This window comes from Rhinolophus ferrumequinum, chromosome 15, assembly GCF_004115265.2.
Source record: "Rhinolophus ferrumequinum isolate MPI-CBG mRhiFer1 chromosome 15, mRhiFer1_v1.p, whole genome shotgun sequence".
NCBI classification, from domain to species: Eukaryota; Metazoa; Chordata; class Mammalia; order Chiroptera; family Rhinolophidae; genus Rhinolophus; species Rhinolophus ferrumequinum.
The window spans coordinates 22,106,444-22,129,475 of NC_046298.1; the positions used below are offsets into that span (position 1 = coordinate 22,106,444).

At 43.6% G+C, this 23,032-nt stretch overlaps 1 protein-coding gene across 4 annotated transcripts in view; it reads right to left on the bottom strand.

Moving 5' to 3' along the window:
* The window catches only part of PDPR (pyruvate dehydrogenase phosphatase regulatory subunit), a 33,636-nt gene that overhangs the window by 7,907 nt on the left and 2,697 nt on the right, over window positions 1-23,032 (bottom strand). For 2 of the 4 annotated variants that reach the window (XM_033128658.1, XM_033128659.1), the window contains exons 2-16: window positions 17,344-17,628; window positions 16,068-16,201; window positions 13,103-13,184; window positions 12,842-13,005; window positions 12,060-12,181; window positions 11,172-11,289; window positions 10,296-10,445; window positions 8,921-9,113; window positions 7,473-7,597; window positions 5,429-5,584; window positions 5,110-5,243; window positions 4,613-4,761; window positions 4,018-4,130; window positions 2,829-2,923; window positions 1,396-1,485 (exon numbers count right to left, since the gene is read on the bottom strand). In XM_033128658.1, the coding sequence (XP_032984549.1) occupies window positions 1,396-1,485; window positions 2,829-2,923; window positions 4,018-4,130; window positions 4,613-4,761; window positions 5,110-5,243; window positions 5,429-5,584; window positions 7,473-7,597; window positions 8,921-9,113; window positions 10,296-10,445; window positions 11,172-11,289; window positions 12,060-12,181; window positions 12,842-13,005; window positions 13,103-13,184; window positions 16,068-16,201; window positions 17,344-17,567 (2,049 nt within the window). In that variant the 5' untranslated portion in view covers window positions 17,568-17,628. The remainder of the gene's footprint in view (window positions 1-1,395; window positions 1,486-2,828; window positions 2,924-4,017; window positions 4,131-4,612; window positions 4,762-5,109; window positions 5,244-5,428; window positions 5,585-7,472; window positions 7,598-8,920; window positions 9,114-10,295; window positions 10,446-11,171; window positions 11,290-12,059; window positions 12,182-12,841; window positions 13,006-13,102; window positions 13,185-16,067; window positions 16,202-17,343; window positions 17,629-23,032) is intronic. The other 2 variants (XM_033128660.1, XM_033128661.1) reach the window with 1 other exon arrangement.

Genomic DNA, 23,032 nt, shown 5'->3' on the forward strand with positions numbered 1-23,032 from the left:
CACAAAAGTGATCAACTACACAAAATTTTTTTACAATTTCTGCAACATAGGAAACATTTTCCATAATAAAAAGTAAAATTTAAAAATCCTTCTACATGGCAAAAAACACAACAAATCAAAAGACAAATGGCAAACTGGAAAAAAATTTACAACTCAACAGCAAGGACTGTCTGATTCAGAGAATGTCTACAAATTGGCAAAAAGACCAATTACTCAATGCAAAAACGGACAAAGGATATGACCAGAACATTAATTCATGCAACATGTATTAAGTATTTACTGTGTGCCAAGTTCTTCTCTAGGTGCTGGGGACATAAAAGTTAAAACAGACTAATATCCCTGCCCTCAGGGAACTTACATTTAAACGGGTAATCTGTTGAACAAAATAAACAAACTACTTTATTAGACACGGGGTAAGCACTATGGAGGAAAAAACAGGGAAGGAAGATAGGCAGAACTGGGGGTGGGGCTCATCAAGAAGGTGACGTGTGAACAAGACCTGAAGCAGCTATGGCTGTGAACTTGGGAGCATCCATCTGGGAGGACACGCCAAGGGAAGCGGAAGAGCAAGTGTAAAGCCCGAGGCAGAAGCAGTCTAGCATGTTCAAAGACTAGCAAGGGGTGCGAGAGGCAGAGAAGACATTCGGATGTGATCAGAAAAGAACAAGTGGAGATAGGGTAGGCAGAACTGCAGGCCCTGTACATGGGATTTCACTTGAAGGGCGATGGGTTTTGAAAGCTCAGTCTCAAACACAAGGGAAATTAAAACTGCACTGACAAACTATTTTGCACCTCTCAGACTAAAGTCTGACAACTCCGTGTTGGTACGTGCAGTAAAGAAAAAGACACTTCCACACTGCAGGTTTTTATCGTTGCAAAGGACTAAAAACAACATAAATGTCTATTAGTACCAGACTGGTTACATAAATTGTGAATCAACTGTATGATGGAATAGTACACCACTGTTAAAAAAGAAAGGAAAAAAGAAAGAGAAAGCTCTTTCTTTTTAGGTACTCACAGAGAAAGACCTCTAAACTGTTAAAAAAAAAAATCAAGATGAATAACAACATGCTTCTCTTCGTGTTTCTAAAAGTGGGGTTAAGAATATGTCTTTTAAAAGAATATGTCTTTTAAAATGGGGTTAAGAATATGTTTCCATATGCACAAAAATGTCTGGCATGACATATAAAAAACTAACATTGATGGTGGTTGGTAGGAACTGGTTGGGTGGCACTGAATACTTTGGGATTTATCTTTAAATCATGTGAATGTGTTACCTATTCAAAAAAAGTCAATAACTTAGTTTAAAATGTGAAAATCTCTTTAAGGCCCAATCAGATGTGCTGAGCAGGTGGGGGACAGCCCGCACCCCTGGCACCCGTCTGTGCTGCTCACCTCTATGGGGATGTACAGCATGAAGCCCGGCTCTCCTGTGTGAGTCATGCTCATCACCCGGATGCCATTGGCATAGCCCACACTCATCTCCTGTGGAAACAAAGGGAGACAGTCAGCACCGAAACTCCTCAAGGGAAGTGGGCACTCAGTGTTTGTTAAAGGAATGGATGCCCGAGGCAAACCCCTCTCATTAGCTCTGAACCCTTTGACCCTAAAGGAAAGACACGTGAATGAAACAATTTCATCCTCAAAATGGTCTGTTTCCAGGTTTTGAGGTGCTTAGGGATGCAGCACAGCCTTTACAATGTCTCCTCTCATGAATATCCATTTCAGGCGTGCTAGCCAAGCTACTGGTGGGAAGTAGAGGCAGTCTTTGACAAGCGTGAAATACTCTTTTGCAAAGTCCTGCTGAAGATTTGTTTTAGTCAAGGGCGTCGGGAGCAATGAAGACAAGACAACTGTCTTCTCTGGGGGACTTGGCAGGGAAGTCCTGGGCACCTGCCCACAAAAGATGCCTGAGACCCACAGAACGCGGTTCACCTGCTACCCTGGGGTCAGAGACCAGGCTTCTAAAGTTCAAAACACGTTCAGAGCAGCTCAGTTAACTAATGGGCTCTGATTTAATCGCTGTGCCTATAAAGGGCTAGGTTCCAGGTGGCACTAAGCAGTGTCCACAGGAAGCCCAACACCAGTGGTCCTCTCTAGACACATATATGGATCACTCCTTCGGGAAGCACAGAAAGTGCTGTGAAGGAGCCTGCTAATGGCCCAGTGAGTTTTCTGTTGCCCTCACTCTGCCGTGGAGAAAAAGGAAAACTACAATCAGTTAGTTGGTAGATCCCAACTTTGGTTTGAATATCAGTAACAGTCCCCAAGCTGCTTGTCACAGGTTGACAAAATGTCTATTAGGATCTCTAATCAACCTCTTGCTAGAGAGTATTCAGTTACCATCTCTTTTGTTCAGTTACAATTTGTTTTACTCAGCTATCGTTGCCAACATAAGAAAATTATGTAAGTGGTTTAGAGATTTATCTAAACCATTTCTTAACCTGAAGATGCCACATACACAGTGGTTACTCTGGGTATGGAAAGAGGAAGTACTGCCTGGAAAGAAGGAGCTCTGACTGGCATTTCTGGGGCATGAGTGTCAATAATCCTGTAACTTACGATTTTAATCTGCTATAGAAAATAAATATATAGAACTGATATTCAAAGAAGTTAAATCCACTTCAAAGATATCCTAATGCTTATTAAATAAGGAGACCTTGAAGGGTAAAACATAAAGAAATGAATTTATTCTGTCATTTGTCTGCTTAATAAAAATCGGAACATGCTGTGTGTGTTTTAATGCCATCATAAGAACATGTAATTGGCATCTCTATAAAAGAAGCGTTCCCTGCCCACCTAAAAACTAGAACTTGACTCTCACCCACCTTGCAAAAGAGACTTGGGAAGTGGTCTGAAGTCATAGGGGCATAGGACAACTCGGACAGCACATCCACAGCTCGAGGACCAATCAGATTGAGGGCTAAATGGAAAAGAACAAGAGATGTCTGGCTACTCCAGGTGAACAGCTGAACCAGTGGGAAAGGTCTGTTGGGGACTTGCTCACATATGGCCAGGCCTGGGTGGCAAGACCATGAAAGCATCCCTTTGCTTAGGGATGGACAGAGCACCCCGATTCTGGAAAACACTCCTCTCCCGACAGGCCTGCTCAGTGCAGCTACTGACTGCTGTCATCAGAGAGCCTGGAGACTGTGTTTCCTCTCCCTGGGCACACAGGAAGGCAACATTCCATAGCCTCCTTCGTAGTCACACAGGATCAAGAGACCAAGTCCTGGCTCATGGGACAGAGCCCACTTCCAGGGCCAGTCGTCATCCCCCTGCACAATTCCTATTCCCCTCTCCCCAGTGTAGCTACATGATGGGAAAAGCCCAAATCAGGACCAGAAGGAAGGCCCTGAGGGAGAGCTGCCCAGCCACCCTGGATTCTGTCATGTTTGTGACAGCAGTATGTACTAATGACACAACTACCCTCATATGGGCTGGACAACAACTTTGATTCAACAAGATTCTGTAGTTTGCCAATCTGGTAGCAAGAATTCATCGTATCTGCTGCTATGATGAATTGAGAACGAGGGCCTGGTCAGGCGAGGGGCAGGAATCAGTTAAGTGCTGGAGAGGGGTATGGAATGGAGGCAAAAGAAGAGTGCTGCTCCCCTGACAGAACTGCTGAGATAATCAGGAAATTTAAGTATCCTTAAAAATTATTCATTTCAAAAAAGGGGGGCAGGCGAATCTTGAAGAAAATAAATACTTGGGTAATAAATATAAAAATATTTTTTTAAATGCTTTACTCATTCATTCAACACGTATCTGCGCTCCTACCTGCTGGCTGTAGGGGACAGAGCAGTGAAAAAACAAACTGAAGCACTAACTTGTTCCATGCTTCACTGAAAACACAAGGACATATTCGAGATCAATTTTCTATGATCAGAGAGCCTCTCCCACGCTTCTAATTCTGACACTCATTTTTGAATGTCAAATATAACAAAGGCAAATGGAGAAGACATCTGCACTGGCTGGCTCTTCTGGTTCAGCGGACCCCAGAGGTCACCTTACCAGTGTATTTCCAGGTGACATCCTCTAGAAGCAGGTTAGAGTCTTTCGGCATGTGTTTCTTAAGCCAGGCCCAACAGTGGACCTGCTGGTCGGTTGGAGAAATCATGAAGAAACTAGAAGTAAGACGCAAAAGTAATCAAAACCAGGCAGTAGAAAAAGGATCCGGAAGCAATTAAGTTCTCAGCTAGTTTCAAAGCAATGAGTAGAATACTGGCAAATGCGCTCTTAGCGTTCGGGGGGGGCCAGTAGCACATAATTCTAGGATACCCCACATAAGGACAAACAGAAGATTCTGGCTTCCTGGTACTGCCAAGAAATTACACAGACCTACAAACATAAGAGAAGGTGTCTTCTCCCAGTAGGGTAACTAATTTTTCCACATCGAATTTTACACCGTCTGGTGAGTTTTAGTCTGTTTTTCTAGTGATTTCTTCTTGTAGTGGGCTGCTAATGAGCTGGCCATAAGTGAACGAAATGGTTTTGTCCTTGGTTTAATTATGGTTTCCTGGAAAAGTGAGCTGGGTGCTGTGCTGCCACAGTACTCTTAAGGAAGCAGTGTGCTGGAGGGAGCAGAGAGGGACGGCGCTGACCTCACCTGCGCTTGTTCAGGCGTGCTATGCTGCAGTCGTTTTCGTACCCTCCACCCTCGTTGAGCATGCCAGTATGCACGATGTGGCCCACGGGCACGTCCAGGTCATTGGAGAAGAGGTACTGTAGAATCTCTAATGCCTGATCTCCGGTGGACTGTAGGGTTAAGGGACAGAAGAGCATTTGGCTAGGTTACACGGCCTGATGAGCAGTACGACTTGCTGAGAAAATTAAATCAGCTAGCACTCATGCAACAATTTTTGCAGATTTATGCCACTGCAAGAAGCTCCAGAGAAAGCTAGCTATTGATTCTAATGATAAATGGGCCTCTGCAAGCAGATTAAAAACTAGAAACAGAGCTAAAAATTCAGAAAGATGTTGTAATAAAGATGACATCAAAATATACCAGATTTCTTAATCAGTTTTGAAGAGACATGAAAAAAGGTGGCATTCAACAAATACACAAAGTTTCTTAGTCTGTTTTACTGGTTCCCAAATACTTACAGTTATTTCAAACTTCGTGAAAGAAGACATGTCAATGACACACACAGCTTCCTTACAGCACTTGACTTCCGACTCCACAATATCAAACCAGTCTGGCTTGTAGAAAGTCTTGCTCTGCTCCAACGCCAGGAGGTCTGCGGAACAGAAAACACAGGAGAGGTAAGGAGGGGATTGCTACGGAGGAGTCTCCCTGTATAGTTCAATGCAGTGTAAGAGACTTTTATTATTTATTCTTCCAGGAACACATTCTAGCTACATACATTGAAAAATAAGTTTTATTCTCAGGGCAAAAAAGAAAAATGAGAATATCCCTTTTTACCCTTGTCTGGTGGCACAAAGTACTTTGGCCTCTCAAATCCATGCTTCTCCATCCACCTGGCTCCCTGTGCATCCAGCCGGTCATAGAGAGGAGACGTGCGTAACTGCCTCCCTGTCTGGAAGTCCCACCGGGGAACCTTCAGATCATACAGCAGAGCTAGAACAGATAATAACAGTCTATGAAAGCCCACACCACAGAGCTGAGTACCCAATATCCACTAAACTCTGGAGCTGCTCCTATTCAAAAGAACATCCTTGCCAGGCTTAGGTAGCCTAATTTGCCAAACAGTACCCAGTATAACAGGCATGCTCCAAAAGAAAGAATAATATTGCAAGAGCTGCTTTCATCCCTCCATAGTTATATAGCTATGAGTCACGTAACGGCTCTAGGTCTCTGTTCACAATTATCGTTCCAAATTAGTAGGTAGAAATAGGAGAAAGTGCAGAGTTCTAAACTTTGCTAAACTCCATAGCAGAGATGAAGTTATATTTAAGACGATCACAAGAAGTTAGTTACAAAGTGAAAAAATGGCACTTGATTCTTTAAAGTGCCTGTGTTGTTGGGCTCTCGGACCTGTATAGACATTTCCTCTCTAATATTTAGCCCATATCTGAAGTGAGAGGGCACACAGCATACCTTGATTTAATTGGCTCTGAAATCTGACAGGTTGCATAGTACTATCCCAGTGATATTATTCACGTAACAAAGCTAGAGTCAGAATTCAATTCTCCTAATGTCCAATCTGCAAGAGCAATGAGTAAAAGTGGCCAGAAAGAGTGTGATGATCTCTAGTCCCTTCCAAAGAGAAGACCTGACCTGACACCATTCTAGACAAGAGGTCATTGTAGTGAGGGAGGCTGGAAAACTAAAGAGAAGGCAGCCACACTGGTTTCCATATACTGTGACAAGTTGTCCATCTCTGGTATTTTAGGTTCTACTTCCCCTTTCCCATTTTCTGTCATGTCTGCAATTTCTATTTTATGAAAATCAGAGAAGGCCACCAAACATGTCATATCATCAAAGAGAAATTCAAGCTCAATAATGATTTATACAGGTTCTAGAGTAACTATGGATGGGGAAATCTAGACTTAATGGTAGCTCAACATTTTAACCAAAATATATGCTAAAAATAAAGAAGCTTAGCAGTTACACATACTGCTGCCAGGTCCTCTATCTCCCACAGATATGAGTCGTCTGTCACAAGCCAAAAGTGAGCACACAGGTATTAAAGGTCATCCAAACGCTCATCATGAATGGAACTTCCAATGACAAAACCAGCAGTTCATTCTTAAGAACGGTGGTCACAGCCAATGTAGAAACTTTACTCCTGAGCATAAATATGCCCAAAATATTTAGATATATTTTGGCAAAAATTTGAGAGTACTTCCTCAGTATAGGAAAAATGCAATTACAATCTCATTTGGTTCAATTCCTGGTACAAAAGTTGTCCCAAAGGGTTTACTAGAAAATCAGAGATAAGGTAGGGTAACAAATTCCGTTAAAATGAAGAGGCCAATCCTTCAAAGTTGGAGGGAAGCAAGAACAAGAACAAAGAGTAGGAATGTATGTTTTGTATTTACATGAGAAGTGGTTTCCTAGCTTGCCAATGTATAATGGGTTAATGACAAAAATGACTCAGAGAAGCTTGAAGCTTTGAGAAAAACTTGGCAAATTCTCTGCCTTGGAAAGCAAATCATGATCTCAAAGACCAAGTGGGAAACGAGAACATTCATTTTGACATAGGGTTTTCCAGGCACAGTGGAAAGCAGGCAATGCTGGAAACGTAAGCTGCTGCATGGAGTCTGACAGGAATTACCACCTGTAAGTCCTGTTCTACTTTCCTGTCCTGTGAAGTAAAGTACGATACACGAAGGAAAACATTCCATAAATATCACTTGGGGCAGTGCTCCCAACACAGGCCTGCAACAATCGAACATCAGAAGCCCAAGTTGAAGCAGTTACTAAAGAACTGAGGAAAACCCTGCCCCTCGGAATGCTGGTGAGACACTGCAACGAGGTACAACTGGGATAAAGCTTCACTTACGCATGACTTCCATGACCCGGTGGCGCAGAAAGGTTCGGCTGCTCTGGAGGGCTCCAAATCGTTTCAAATCCAATTCCCAGACATTTTCTGAGGGATAGCCATGCACCATCCATTCAGCGAGGTACCTGTTTAGATAGAAGGAAGATGTTGGGCCTCGGATGTGATACTCTCAGCGTTGTACCACAAATCAAGAACCAACAGAATCAATGATCCTATCTTGTCAGGGAGTGGTTGAGCAATTCTGACCAATTTCCTTAACTTTTCTGGAAGAAACAAACATGCACCCATCTACTGCTCTCACAAGACCACTAAGAGGATTTTAGCTCTAATAACAAGAATTCCTAGAAACTGTTTAAGACATGGGCACATATCTGAAGAAATAAAACTAAAATATATATACAAATGTACTCTAATTTATACATCCAATGGGTTTTGTTTTTGTTTTTGTTTTTCCTGTAGAACAGTCACCTCAGGGGGTTATACAGTTATCCGATCACATCTCTGCTCCAAATGTTTCTGGTAATGCCACTTCCATAACTGTTTTCAGAGCCATTCTACAAGTCACTCAAGAAAAATGCCCTCCTTAATTAAAAAAAAAATACTTTTGAACTTTTATTTATTTAGGTGTATTTTTCTAGGACCCATCAGCTCCAAATCAAGTAGTTGTCTCCAATCTAGTTGTGGAGGGTGCAGCTCACAGTGGCCCATGTGGGGATCGAACCGGCAACCTTGTTGTTAAGAGCACCGCGCTCTAACCAAGTAAAGTTTTCTTAATTGTGGAAATACCCATAACATAAATTGACCATCTGAAGCCTTTTTAAGTGGAAAGTTCAGTGTCATTAAGTAATTCACACTGCTGTGTGACCACTACCACTATCCATCACCAGAACTCTTTTTTTCAAGTTCCCAAACTGCAACTGTTTATCCATTAAGCAGTCACTCTCCACTTCCTATCCCCAGCCCTGGACACCCACCCTTCTACTGTCTGTCTGCATGAACTGGACTACTCTTAAGTATCGCATATAAATGGAATCACGCAGTATTTGTCCTTTCATGACAGGCTTATGTTTTATTACCACCTAATTTTTCAATAAAAACTGGTAATACTCAGCATGATCATCTATCTCACTCACCACACTTGGAAGTTTCCAAATTCCAATACACAAAAAGGACCCATTTTTGTTACAACTGAAAGAGTACACAGAACATCCATTCATCCTACAGGATCAGTGCCTAACTCTAAAGAGGAGTTCCAAAACCATTTTGCACAATGACTTTTCAGGAATATAGGGAGAGCCTCCCACGGTGATTACTTTGAAGGGGACACTCTCAAATTACATGTACTCGTAAATTCTTATTAACCGATTAAGTGTACTACATACCATATTAATAAGTAACTCTAGAAAGGAAGAAGCCCAGCAAGCTGAGTCTGAGTGAGAAAGACTTACTTTCCAGCTCCTCCACCAAACGAAAGGCCAGCAGAGTTCATTCCTGCCAGGACGAAGTAGCCCTGTACCAGAGGAGACTCGCCCATGATGCACCTCATGTCTGGTGTGAAGGTCTCGGGGCAATTCACCAACTTCATGATCTCCAGAGTCTCCAATTCTGGCATCCTGCGCAGGAGGGAACTCAACAGGGGCTCTGAGCAATAGAAACGAACCCAAACGGAGTTCTCAGCTTCAGGGAATTAAAACACTTTCAACTCCTTATGCTTTTCGATTCCCTCTCTTTTCATAAAATCTCTTGGAAGAGGTTTCCTAAGAAGAGCCAGCTGGGCTATTTATGAGAAAGCAGAAACCCTGGTGGAATTATGGGGCATGCCTGTGGAGCTCTTGGCACGAAGATGAGAAAGAAGACACTCTTTAGAAAGGAAAGGAGCTATGGAAGAGCAAACACATGTGGCTGCAGATCCGAATCGGGGAGGGATCAGCACTCGGGCAAAAGCCCTTCCATGACACCCGAGAGCGATGCAATGGGAGGGCAGGTCTCCTAGGCTGGAATAGCTGCAGAAGACAGGCGCTCAGCCTGCGGTAAAGGAAATCCTTCACCTGGGAGGAATCCGGGCACAGTGGTAACAGAAGACGCCAGACTGAAGCTGGCCGCCGGGCACATGGGCTTTAGTTACGCTATTTTCTCCCCTTTGAAAAGTGTGAAATTTCCCGTAACAAAACGTTTATTTTTAAAAAGTCCATTAAGGGTGGGAATGAAACTCGTCATTACAGACCTTCCCATATCTTTTGAATTTGGAAGCGTGTGACTATATTAACTTTTTTTTTTTTTAATTTATTGGGGTGACAATTGTTAGTAAAGTTACATAGATTTCAGGTGTACACTTCTGTATTACATCATCTATAAATCCCATTGTGTGTTCACCACCCAGAGTCACCATATATTTGGTCACCTTTACCCTCATCTCCCATCCCCCACTCCCCTTACCCTCTGGTATAAACTATTCAATAAATAAAATTAAAATTATTTTAAAATTGAGTGAAAGACCATACTGACAAAACAAGACTGCTTTCTAAAAATTTCTTCAGTCCTGTATGAAATGCTAGGGAGAGGTTTCCTCCCGGCCTAATTTTCAGCACTGATTTTAGGTGAACAAGCATTAAGCCAAAAGTCCGTTAACCAAGACCTTATCCCCGGAATTAGCCACCCAGTAGCATGTCCTGAGACCAAGCAAACTCTGTAGCCGGCCCTCTGGAACCTCCACATGCGGCTGTTACAAAGATCCAATGAGCTGCTATTCCTGACAATGCTTTGGAAAAGGCAGCAGCAGCTTAGACAAATAAGGGCATCGTTGTGATTCTCTAGTTCACTCACCAAAGTGATCCCAGTCTTCCTGCAGGTTCTGAATCTCCAGCTGGTTCTTGCCCTCAGTGAAAATGGGTTTTGGGGTCTTCTCAAAGCCTCCAGACAAGATGCCACCCTGCCAGTTCCGAATATAAATTCTTCCATCAGCATCCACAATAGCTGAGAAGAGAAATGACAAGGGAGTGGGGAGTAGAAGAGAAAAACGAGGTTTCGAGGTACGCCAGCTTTCTAAGTGGACAGAAAAAAGCAAAGGGAAACCCCCACTGCTGGCTTTATGAACGAAACAGCATCCCATGAGCACACCTTTCCAGGTCACGGGCAGGCCCCTCCTCGCAGCCTTACAGGGCAGACTTTCTCTGATCATCCCTAAGCCACCAGTTACCTAGAAGCTTTGACTAGGCCTCACAACCAAACTACGTTAACTGCCACTGAGCCACGGAGAACCTAAGAAAAGGCGGGACTGCCGAGCCCGTTCCAGGGATTATGACCTCCTGCAAAATGCTACCAAACCCTCTCCCACCGCACTCGGGGTCACTGAATACCTCGAGTTTAAAGCTTACTTAGGACGTTTCTATAATGTATAGCGTTCGAGTCAAAGACTCCAGGTTACCCTCTAAATATTCTCAATTTAGACCTCTGCTTGGGACTAAAATAGCTTGAAAGCAACACAAACACAAATAATTGCTTCAGTGAAACACCCATTGTGGCCATCCTTTCACAAGAAAGGATGAACTGGGTTAGAACAGTTAGAATTGGGTCCACCTCCCTGTAATGTGCCCTAGAAAAGACTCCCGGGAACAGTGTGTCCTTAGCAGAAAGCCTTCCTTTTCAGGGGACAGAACAGTGGCAGGGAAAGAAGGTTACAAACAAAGTGCAGGTCCTTACTTGGCGTGTTGCTCTGCAGAGGGGTCTCCAAGGGGCGAGTCAGAAGGTAGAAGTGTTCGCAGGCATGTAACGGGATACTGATCGGCTCCTCGTTGGACAGACCCAGTTCGTACGCCCACTACAGATAGACAGATGGATTTGTGGGGGGAAGAGGGACAGAGAGACAAATGAGCAAGTTCAGCCGCTTGAGAAAGTTTCATTGCAAGTGGCCTGTGTTGCTCTTGCTCCCGTGCTGGGTATGGGAAGCCAAGTTTCAGCCGGTTTTAGTTTAATTATTTGGATGGGCAGCACCACTGTACTTTTTAAACCATGAAACTTCCTTTCAGGGCAAAGGAAGACGGATTCACCAGCCAGTAAAAGGAGCTCATGCGGAGCCAATGAGGCCTCTTAACAAAATGCCTGGCTCAACTACCAACCCCAAATACCCCTCAATCCTAAATGAACTTCCCACGACACAAAGTATTCTTAGGACACCTAAGACTGTAGAGTGGATGGAAGGGACCAATTTGCCTTAAGAGTAGAAGCAGCTCAGTGTTCTGGAAAGTGAATCCACGTACCTGAGACAGTGAAATACCCTAATACTTTGCTAGGCTGTAGAATGCAATGAAACACCACCGAGAGAGCCAATGCCAGGGATTTGTGTCAATGCCCCCGACAGGAGAGCACCCCGTCCCCAGGGTGGACGATGGAAAGGGTCACCGCGGCCTATCTGAGGAGAAGTCCAGTGTCTGCCTGGGAATACAAGAACTCGGGGTCTGCCAGTCCACACAGGAACAGTGTGCCGTCTGTTTGCCTGTCACTATATAATCTTTAAGTCTCTATACCAAAAAAACCCCGAGTTAAAAGTTAGATGAGAAACCCAGTGACCCACTATTGTTGCTAACCTACCTGACCAGCACAGTTGACAAAATACTGGCATTCAATCTGTCCTTTATCCGTCTCCACGCCAGTGACTTGCCCTTTTTTGACCATCACATGAACAACACTGGTCCGGTCATAGATCTGAACACCTGTTCCAAGGTAATGAAAGAGTTGGTGCATCGTCCTCTGATGGTCCAGAACCAAGGCATCTGCACCCGATCCTCAACTCGTAAGAAACACTGAAAATGCCTGGTCGATGCTTTAAGAAAACAAACAACTCCTAGGAACCACATGCTGAGACTGTGAATGGGACTTTCCCAAGATGGAAAACGGCAAACTAATTTAAACACCGACTTCAGTGCACAAATTCCAGGAATCATGAAAGGGTTAAGGGGGAGAGAGGTTCCAACAAGGCACCTTCAATCCTAATCTACCCACAACATGACAGTTCCTCCAAAGGGCACAGCACCGTGGACACTGACGTGTCCTCCCCTCTCTCATTCCAGCACCAGGACGTGATCCAAGCTGTGGGTTAAATCCCCAAGGTGCTTGCTAATCTTGGAGCTTCTCAAGTCCAGTGCGGGAGAGGAATCCCTTCAGTTTGAAGTGCACTCATCATACTAAAAGCAGTTCCTTAGAACATTAATAAAACTAACGTGGCCTTGAGGGAAAATATTTATTAACAGATACTGAATTAAAACAAAAATGGTTAAGAGCCCGTGTTCAAAACCAGAAGCTGAGCTGGTGTCCCTGCCTGTTATCAGACTCTGTCTCAGACAACCTCTTCCTTCCTCCCCACACCTGCTTACCGTTCTGGGAGGCAGCACTGGCCAGGGCAAGAGCCACGTCAGCGGAGGACACCACCGCATCCTCCGGGACGTGCATGGCCCCCACCAGGTCGTGCACATTGAGGAGAGGGTGAAGTTCGGCCACTCTCTTGAGGGAGATGATCTCAGAAGGGATGCCTATAACACTGCCACAGAACACAAGGGGACAATGACATTCACTGGCCCTCCGGCAGAGGTCAGTGTAACCGCAAAGCCAGGACAGGCTTCTAGCCTCATACGTACTTCAGCCTTGAGTTGACACGCTTCAGGGAGATCAGCCGGTCCTGATTCTGGGCCAGAAAGATTGAGCCCGTCCTTATGTAACCTGTAAGAAAGACCAGCCCCAACTCAGACACACCAGACCAAACGGAGGGTGGCAAGCCCACTAGACTATGTGGTAAGTCCTGAGACTGCCACCATCCTAACATGGCGCAGCTCAGTTTGATGAGGATCAAATGAGATTTTAATGTACATAAAATCCTTCTTAAAAATAAAAGACGCCATTGCCAAAAAAATCTCTCGGAGGGAAACGTAACCCAGAATCCATCTCTATCCTTCACTCTTTTTAGACTTTCTCCCTCTAGTTTTGGTGGGACTGTAACCCTTCTAGTTTTGGTGAGGACCACTCACTACACCTTACCCAGTACAGCCAGTGGGCATGTGACCTAAGCTCAGCCAATCAGACCCCCCGGAACACTTGGTGTTGAGCAAGTAGGTGAATGGCTGGAGGTCACTCATCTTAGGAGCGGCAGCACCCAGGCCAGACGGTTCCTGTTCCAGCTGAGAGACTGCCTGCTGTGAGGTCCCAGGTCCTGGCCTCCACGCTGCCTCCAGCTGTCAATCTCTTGCCAACTCTACAGGCCCCCAGTGGCCTTCCAGCAAACTCCTTTTTACCCAAGGTAACCAGAGTCTCATTCTCTGTTGTATGCAATCAACATACCTGACATAGCCATGATTACACTTGGGTCAATGACAATCCTCCTAAAATGCAATGACTCCTAGTTCTTACTGTGTTTCCCCGAAATAAGACCTAGCTGGACCATCAGCTCTAATGCGTCTTTTGGAGCAAAAATTAATATAAGACCCAGACTTATATTATATTATAAAAACCTGTCTTATATTAAAGTAAGACTGGGTCTTATAGTAATTTTTGCTCCAAAAGACGCATTAGAGCTGATGGTCCAGCTAGGTCTTATGAAGAAAGAGTTGAATCAATCAAGCATCTTTTCCAAAGGAAGTACAGTGAGAATAATTTATTTTCTCAATTTCTTTTGCAATCATCAGATAAATATGCTCTTCGCTGACATGACAAGAATGTCTCAGCTCAGAGCATTGAAATTGCAGAGACCGGCTTTTAAAAGTAATAGGAGTTTAGACGAGTACAGCTGATCTAGGCTAGTGATTTGTGGACTAATCACACTCTGAAATTCAAACGAAGGCTTTGGCAGTTATTTTCTACTCACTATCAAAGATTAGATACAGGAGAGTACCACTGTTTATGTTCCTCTGAATCCACTACAGAATTTTTTTGTAATTGAGTTGTCACTGACTTGAAAAAAAGGCTCAATATGCTGCAGCTGGGTTTCTTCATCTGTAAAAACAATGACTCTTCCTCATTATAACATCAAATAATATATGGAATACTTTCAAAAGATTACTGAAACTTTTAGATTACCACTTCAGTCACTTGACAAGAGTTATGTCACATGCAAACTGAAGCACTGCAGACACCAGTCTTCACACACTTGTGGAATGAGGACTCTTGGCGTCTTTCGGTAAGTCTGATGGACAAGTGGTGAACATACACCTCAAGTAAATGAACTGTTTGCAGAGGAGAGGACGAGCATGCAACATCTCATGAAATCTAGGTATACAAATGTCACTTCATCTTTATTTAGTGACTCAGTAGCAGTCCACTGAACGACGTGACCGTGGGAGGGAGACCACACTGCTACACGAGACTTCTCCATCACGGAGGCCCCGACGTCCCTTTCACGGCACCTCTGGTCAGCGACAGTGGGACTGGTTGAGGGTGGTCCCCTTCCTCTCCCTGGCCTGACTCCTCACTGCCCCACAAGCATCAGGGAGAAGTCAGGCCCAAGAAGGGTTCCAGACGGTGACCTAGAGTGACAGCTAAGCTAACTTACTTACCTTACAGAAAACGTAAAGAAGCCTGACCTGATTCCTCGGGAATCCAGCCAGCTGAGCGACGGAAGGCTCAGCAAAGTAGAAATGGAAATGTTATAAAACCTTACATTGAGATCAAAATTTCAAATAACTCGAATCTCACCTTCCAATTTAAAATGTTGTCATTTAATTTCTAAATTGGCTAGCTAGGTAAACCATACACTGTCCTTACACTCTGATCACAAAGCAGAACCACTTTAGTTGGCAAACAGAAGAAGCTACCATCCTTTGTCATGATCAGTCTTGAATTATGTGTGATTTGAATTATGCAAGGTCTTCAAAAGAACAACCCTCACATATGCAAGTGTCTGGTATTTCATCGCTGGGCTTCGCTACCCCCTATGATAATTAGTGTACTCACCAAATGGTTTCTATCAACCATGAGCGCATGCTCGACTCGGGGCTTCTGGCTAATCCATCACCTTATAACAAACTGACAGCCATTCTCTCTACCTTGTGATCGTAGGGGACCATAGTGTAGATTAGTCTTCCTCTTCTTGGAAGAGATCCTACTCATTCTAGTGCTAGTTAGCTTACAACTCCCTGTGTCCTTTTCCCCCTAATGACACAGATATGGAGAAATATAGTTATGCTTTAGAGTCAGAAATATCCTTAATAGCAACTGGTGAAGTTCAGTGGGTCAAACTATAATTTCACTATCAAGCCCCTAAACTGAAGTTTTTCCTCCTCCTCCTCTTCACTCAGCAGCCAAGCCCTGCACTTACTGTACTCACTGCACTTACTGTACTCCAGTAAGTGAAACAGATAGGAAATGGCTCGGGAAAACTTTCATATTCAAGAATTATGGCTTCTGAAAAGGATCTGGGATACTGACTGAATCCCTATTTAAAAATAGAAAAATTGAAGCAGGTTCAAAAGCTAAATGACTTGCCCACGGTAAGACCCTGCCTGACTAGTGGCAGAGCCCAGACTGCAGGTCAAGTCTGAATTACCAAGCACCAGGTAAACTCACGTGGGACGAGGTACAGTACTGAGTAAGAGAGGCCGGTGGGCTGCTTACCTGTGTGGATCCCTGTTTCCTGCTCTAACTGATGGTAGAGCTTGTTTGAATAGTCTGCCATCTTCTGCTCTATGGTCAGGTGCCTGGCAGTGCTTAGGATGCCGGCACAGAACCTCGTAGAGCCAGCCGCCAGCCTGCAGGACGAATCCAAAAGGCTATTAGGTGGACTCACATAGCTGTGAATGCACCAAATTCAAGGTTCCTCACTACAGCTTTGTTTGTAGTATCAAAAGATGGAAACAATCTATATGTCCATCGATACACTTACTTCAAATGTTGGAGTTTGCCTGTACAATGGGCTACTACGCAGCCATAAAAAAAGGAATGAGAACGTTTTTATACAACAATCCTAATAAGAAAAGCAAGGTAAGGAACAGTGTTTTAAGGAATGCTATCACTTACATAAAACAGGAAAAAGATTAATGAACACCTACATAAACATATGCATACTGACCAATACACATTTCCTCATATACGTGGAGCATCTGGATGGTACACGAGGAACTTAACTTGCCTCCAGCGAGGGAAACTTGAGGCTGGAGGTCAGGGACAGAGGGATACTTTCCCTCTACACTGTTCTACAATTTTCCATTCTGAATCGTGCACATGTACTACCTACTCAGAAATAAATATTAAATCTTTAAAATGCTGTCCAATTTGTGGTAGACAATAGAAATTAAAACGCCTGAAACAGAAAAAGGACACGGGGGAAAAACGTAGAAAACTCAATAAAGTATGACTGTTTAGTTAGTAATAATGTATCAATATTGTTTTGTTAATGAAACAGTAACACTAATGTGTTATTATAAGTGAAACTGGGGCTGAAGTAAATGGGAACTCCTACTGTCTTCTCGATTGTTCTGTCAATCTAAAACTGTTCCAAAATAAGTTACATGAAAAAAAGGAATAGAATAGGGCAGAAGGTAGCCAATTTCATTTCGGCTCCAAGAGGAAGCTCTTGCCCTAAGGATTTATGTTGCTGAATGACTACAAAAAAGAGAACAAGATGGTAAAATGTGTTGTGCACCTGAAATAAATACAACTCTCAGAGACTTGGTTTAGTTGGAATCTGCCAACTCTCTAAAAACCAGAAAACAAGAGTATTAGGCTTCGCCATACAAAGCAAAGTACAGGATTTTCACCTGTGATTCTTCTCGTGCTACTTAGCAACACTGATTCGCTAGTGGTGGGACAAAATTACCCAAAGGAGAGGGAGTGACGGATCCCATACAATGAGTGCGGCGTAGCCCCATGTCGCATCCAGTTTGGTCCTTACCTGCCCTGCTCCAAAAGGACAATATCCTTCCACCCCATCTTGGAGAGGTGATAGGCCACGGATGTGCCCATGATTCCCCCACCACAGATGACCACCTGTGTCTGGGCAGGCAGGGCGACAGAATGCGCCTCGGCAGTTGACGCACCGCTTCTGGCTGGGGACCAGTTCTGCCATCCTTGGCTGGTTCTTTGTCTTTGGACCACCGACAGCAACCGGTAAAACATCACGTCTGTCAGCAATGGGAGATGTGCTCTCACTCAGCTAAGGAGATCCCAAGAATTCGAACTAGACAGAGAAACCAAACATATTTCATTCCACTGAGCTCAGTGCATAGGATTCATGAGAAAAGAACGCAACAACACACAACCATCATTCATTCAGCAAATATGTCAGGATCTACTGCGTCCCAGGCGCTGTGCGAGGTGTCGATACAGCTGAAGCCAAGAATGAGGAGGACGCTGCCTTTAGCAACTTACATTTGGGGGAGGGGGTGGGGAAGGGGCACAGCAATACACAAATAAAACAAGTAACAGGAGTAACTAGGAGCATTCTTAATACCAAGGTCAGAAAAGAAGGTGACATATGAAGAAACCTGATGGATGAAATGCAACCAGCTGCATGAGTGTTCCAGACATAGGGACGGGCACAGCAAAGGCCTGAGGTGAGACAGGCCTTGATGAGCCCAAGCATAGAAAGGAGGCCCGTGTGTCCCCAGCACAAGGAACAAAGGGGAGACAATCTAAGAAAAAGCCGGAGAGGCATCACAAAGAATTACACACTGCCTTTGGATGCCATCACCAGAAACGGGGACTTTATTCTACTGCCAAGGAAAATACTGTAGCAGAGAACACAATGACCTGATATGTTTTCCCAAGATCAGAATGGCTCCATGGTGGAGAGTGGATTGTAGAATGAGAAGAAGAACAGAGACGGGTTAGGAAGCTACTGCACTAGTCCCAGGGGACATGGTGGTGGCTTAGACAAGGGTGTGGCAGTGGAGTCAGAGCATGACTGCATTTTCTGGGAAGCAGAAATGGCAGAACTCACTTGCCAACAAACTGGATGCTAAGATGGGAACAAGGGAATAGTAAGGATGATGGCTACGTTTCTGGGTTAAGCAATGGGGGCCACTCACTTCAGTGTAAGGACAGGAAAGGGGAGGAAGGCTGGCAATGTGTGTGTGCGCGATCCCTATTGAAACCAACGGCATTTTTCACACACACCTGAAGCTTGGGAAGGGGGTTTGGGAGTCCTCAGCAGATACACAGTATTTAAAGCCCTAGTACTTCGGAAACAAGTACTTCGGGAACAAGAACTCTGAGGCGCCCCAGCCATTACAGGTTGGGAAGAGAAAGAAAAGACTAGAGATGGGACGGGATGCTATGGCAGAATCAGAGTGTACAGATAAAGACAAGTGGCTAAAGAGACAAAGAAGGAGTGGTCGTAAGATGGAAAGAAAACCAGACAGAGGTGTCACAGAAGCCTAGACAGGAAAAGTGTTTCAAGAGGAGGTAAACTACAGAAGGTGCTGACGGGGGGAGGGTGGGGCAGGTGGCCAAGTGTCCACCAGGATTTGACAACAGACAGGTCCTTCGTGTCCTCAAGAACGTTTTCAGGGGGGTTGTAGGGATAAACCACAGAAGAGAGCAAACTGAAGGTAAGTGAGATGTGGATGTGTGGACAGCCCCCTACAGTTTGTCCTGGCAGGGAGCAGAAACATGGAGCAGAAGCAAGGGAGGGCTTGGGTAGAGCAAGGTTAGCTGTTTGTTTTTAAAGGCGGGAGCTGTTGAGAACATTTCGCACTGTGGGATGACCCAGTAAAGGCAAGGAGATGGGTGAGAAGGAGGCAGTAACCAAGTCCAGTCCTGGGGAAGGAAAGAGACCTGAGGTCGCAGTCCTAAGGGAAGGATGGGTGGCCTTCCATAGGTGAGGCGCCGGAGGTTTAAGGCACAAGACGTATCTTCTTGAAAGCAGAGGATGATTGACCATGCTAGGCTGATCACTTACACACACGAGTCACATGCTGTAACCAAGCACATGTTTCTGCAGGACAATTAATATCGTAAGTTAGAGCAGGAAGAGTATAGGCCACAGCCAGCGCAGAGGTATCACACAGAAAGTAGGACTTAAGCTGAGCTTTGCAGGGGTAAAATTTGGACAAAGAGAGACAGGAAGCACACACAAGTGGGACCCTGTGTGCTTGTGGATGACAGTAAGGGACCTGGCTTGGAGGCTTCAATCTCTATGAGTGTTAGTAGCAGGAGCTGAAGTAAGGTGGATTCAGACCATGGAAGACTCTGGATACTGGTCTGACTTGGTCCGGTATACCGTAATAAATTACGACAGGCTGAATGTGACAAAGGCAAGGTTTGTACAAAATTAATCTAACAGCAAACAGAGGACTGTTCAAGTTACAAGAAAGGGGAGAAAGACCTGCCGGCGGACTATCAGTCATTGAAGGATAAGATGTAGAAAAGCAATGTCCATTTATGATTTAAAAAACCTCTTAGCAGAGTGGGGACAGAAGGAACATATCTCAATATCATAAAGGCTATATATGAAAAACCCACAGCTTACCTCACACTCAAAAGGTGAAAAGCTGAACACTTTTTCTTTAAGATCAGGAACAAGATAAGGGTGTCCATGTTACCATTTTTAATCAACACTATTGGAATTTCTAGCCAAAGCAAACAGACAAGAAATAAAAGGCATCCAAATTGGAAAGGAAGAAGTAAAACTGTCATTATTTGCAGATGACATACTACAATTTATAGAGAACCCTAAAGATTCCACCAAAAAACTATTAGAACTAATAAATGAATTCCGTAAAGCAGCAGGATACAAAACTAATATTCAGAAATCAGTTGCAATTTTATACACCAATAACGAACTATCAAAAAGAGAAATTACAAAAACAATCCATTTATAATTACATCAAAATAATAAAATTCCTAGGAATAAATTTAACCAAGGAGGTAAAAGACCTGCACTCAGAAAGCTATAAGACAATGTAGAAAGAAACTGAAGAAGATACAAATACATGGAAGCACATACTGTATTCATGGATAGGAAGAATTAGTATCATTTAAGTGTCCATACCACCCAAAGTAATCTATAAAGTCAATGCAATCCTTATTGAAACCAACAGCATTTTTCACACAACTAGAACAAAGAATCCTAAAACTTATATGGAACCACAAAAGACCCCGAATAGCCATAGCAATCTTGAGAAAGAAGAACAAAGTTGGAGGTATCACGATACCTGATATGAAACTGTCCAAGGCTGTATTAATCACAACAGCATGCTACTGGCATTAAAACAGACACATAACGTAGTCCAAAGCAACAGAAAAGAAAAATAAACTCTGTATGGTCAATCTATGACAAAGAAGGCAAGAATATAAGTGGGGTAAAGACAGTCTCTAAAATAAATGGTATTGAGGGCCAGCCCGATGGCTCAGGAGGTTAGAGCTCCGTGCTCCTAACTCCGAAGGCTGCTGGTTCGATTCCCACATGGGCCAGTGGGCTCTCAACCACAAGGTTGCCGGTTCAACTCCTCGACTCCTGCAAGGGATGGTGGGCTCCGCCCCCTGCAACTAAGATTGAACATGGCACCTTGAGCTGAGCTGCCGGCACCTTGAGCTGAGCTGCTGCTGAGCTCCCGGTTGGCTCAGTTGGTTGGAGTGCGTCCTCTCAACCAAAAGGTTGCCAGTTCGACTCCTGCAAGGGATGGTGGGCTGTGCCCCCTGCAACTAGCAACGGCAACTGGACCTGGAACTGAGCTGCACCCTCCACAACTAAGATCGAAAGGACAACTTGACTTGGAAAAAAGTCCTGGAAGTACACACTGTTCCCCAATAAAGTCCTGTTCCCCTTCCCCAATAAAATCTTTAAAAAAATAAATAAATGGTATTGAGAAAACTGGGCAAACACATACAAAAGAATGAAACAGGATCATTTTCTATACAAAAATAAACTCAAAATGGATTAAAGACTTCAAGATAATGCCCGAAAGCATAAAATTCCTAGAAGAAAACATAGGCAGTCAACTCTCTGACATTGCTCTTAATGTGTTTTTGGATATGTCTCCTCAGGCAAGGAAAATGAAAGAAAAAATAAACAAATGGGACTACATCGAACTAAAGAGTTTTGCACAGCAAAGGAACCATCAACCACACTAAAAAATAACCTACTGAATGGGAGAAGATATTAGCCAATGATATATCCAATAAGGGGTTAATATGCAACATATATAAGGAACTCACAGAACTTAACACCAAAAAAAACCAAGCAATCTCATTCAAAAATGGGTAGAAACCTGAACAGACATTTCTCCAAAGAAGACACACAGATGGCCAATAGACACATGAAAAAATGCTCAACATCACTAACCATCATGGAAATGAAAATTAAAATGACAATGAAATATCACCTCACACCTGTCAGAATGACTATCATCAATAAATCAACAAACAATGTCTTGGTGAGGATGTGGTGAAAAGAGAACTCTCGTGTGTTGTTGGTGGGGATTGCAAATTGGTACAGCCATTATGGAAAACAGAACGAAGTTTCCTCAAAAAATTACAAACAGGACTACTGTATGACCCAGCAATTCCACTTCTGGGTATATTCAAAGAAATCCAAAACACTAATTTGAAAAGATATATGCCCTCTATGTTCACTGCAGCATTATTTACAATAGCCAACATATGGAAGCCACCTAAGTACCAATCGATATATGAATGGATAAAGAGGATGTGGTCCATAGATACAATGGAATATCACTCAGCCATAAAAAAGAATGAAATCTTGCCATTTGTGACAACATGGATGGACCTAGAGGATATTATGCTAATTAACATAAGTCAGATAGAGAACACAAATACCATATGATTTCATTTATATGTGGTATCAAAAATCAAAATGAACAAACAAAACAGAAATAATTCATAGATACAGAGAACAAAGCGATGGTTGCCAGATGGGGGAAGTTTGGGGGGAATGGGTGAAAAAGATGAAGAGATTAAGAAGTCAAATTTCCAGTTATGAAAACAGCCACGGGGGTGGCCAGATGGCTCAGGTGGTTAGAGAGTGAGCTCTGAGCAACAGCCTGCCGCTTCTATTCCCACATGGGCCAGTGAGCTGCACCCTCCACAACTAGATTGAAGACAGTGAGCTGCTGCTGAGATTCCGGAGGGGTGGCCGCATGGCTCAGTTGGTTAGAGCACCAGCTTTCAACAACAAGGTGCAACTAAGATTGAAAACAGCGACTGGACTTGGAGCTGAGCTGCACCCTCCACAACTAGATTGAAGGACAACTACTTGGAGCTGATGGGCCCTGGAAAAACACTCTGTTCCCCAATAAAAAATTAAAAAAAAAAAAAAAGCAGTCACAGGGATGTAAAGTACAGCATAGGGAATATAATCAATAATATAATAACTATGTATACTGTTAGATGGGTACTAGACTTATTCATAAGTTATATAAATGTCTAATCACTATGTTGTGCACCCGAAAATAATACAATAATGACAACTGTAATTGAAAAAAATTTTTAAATTAAAATAGAAATAAAACCGGATGAGTAAAGACAGGGTAGCTGTGAGGACGGAACCACAAGGTACATCCCCTAGCAGGAAAAAGGGAATTGTAAAGGTGACAAAAGAAACATAGTAACAGATGAATTTC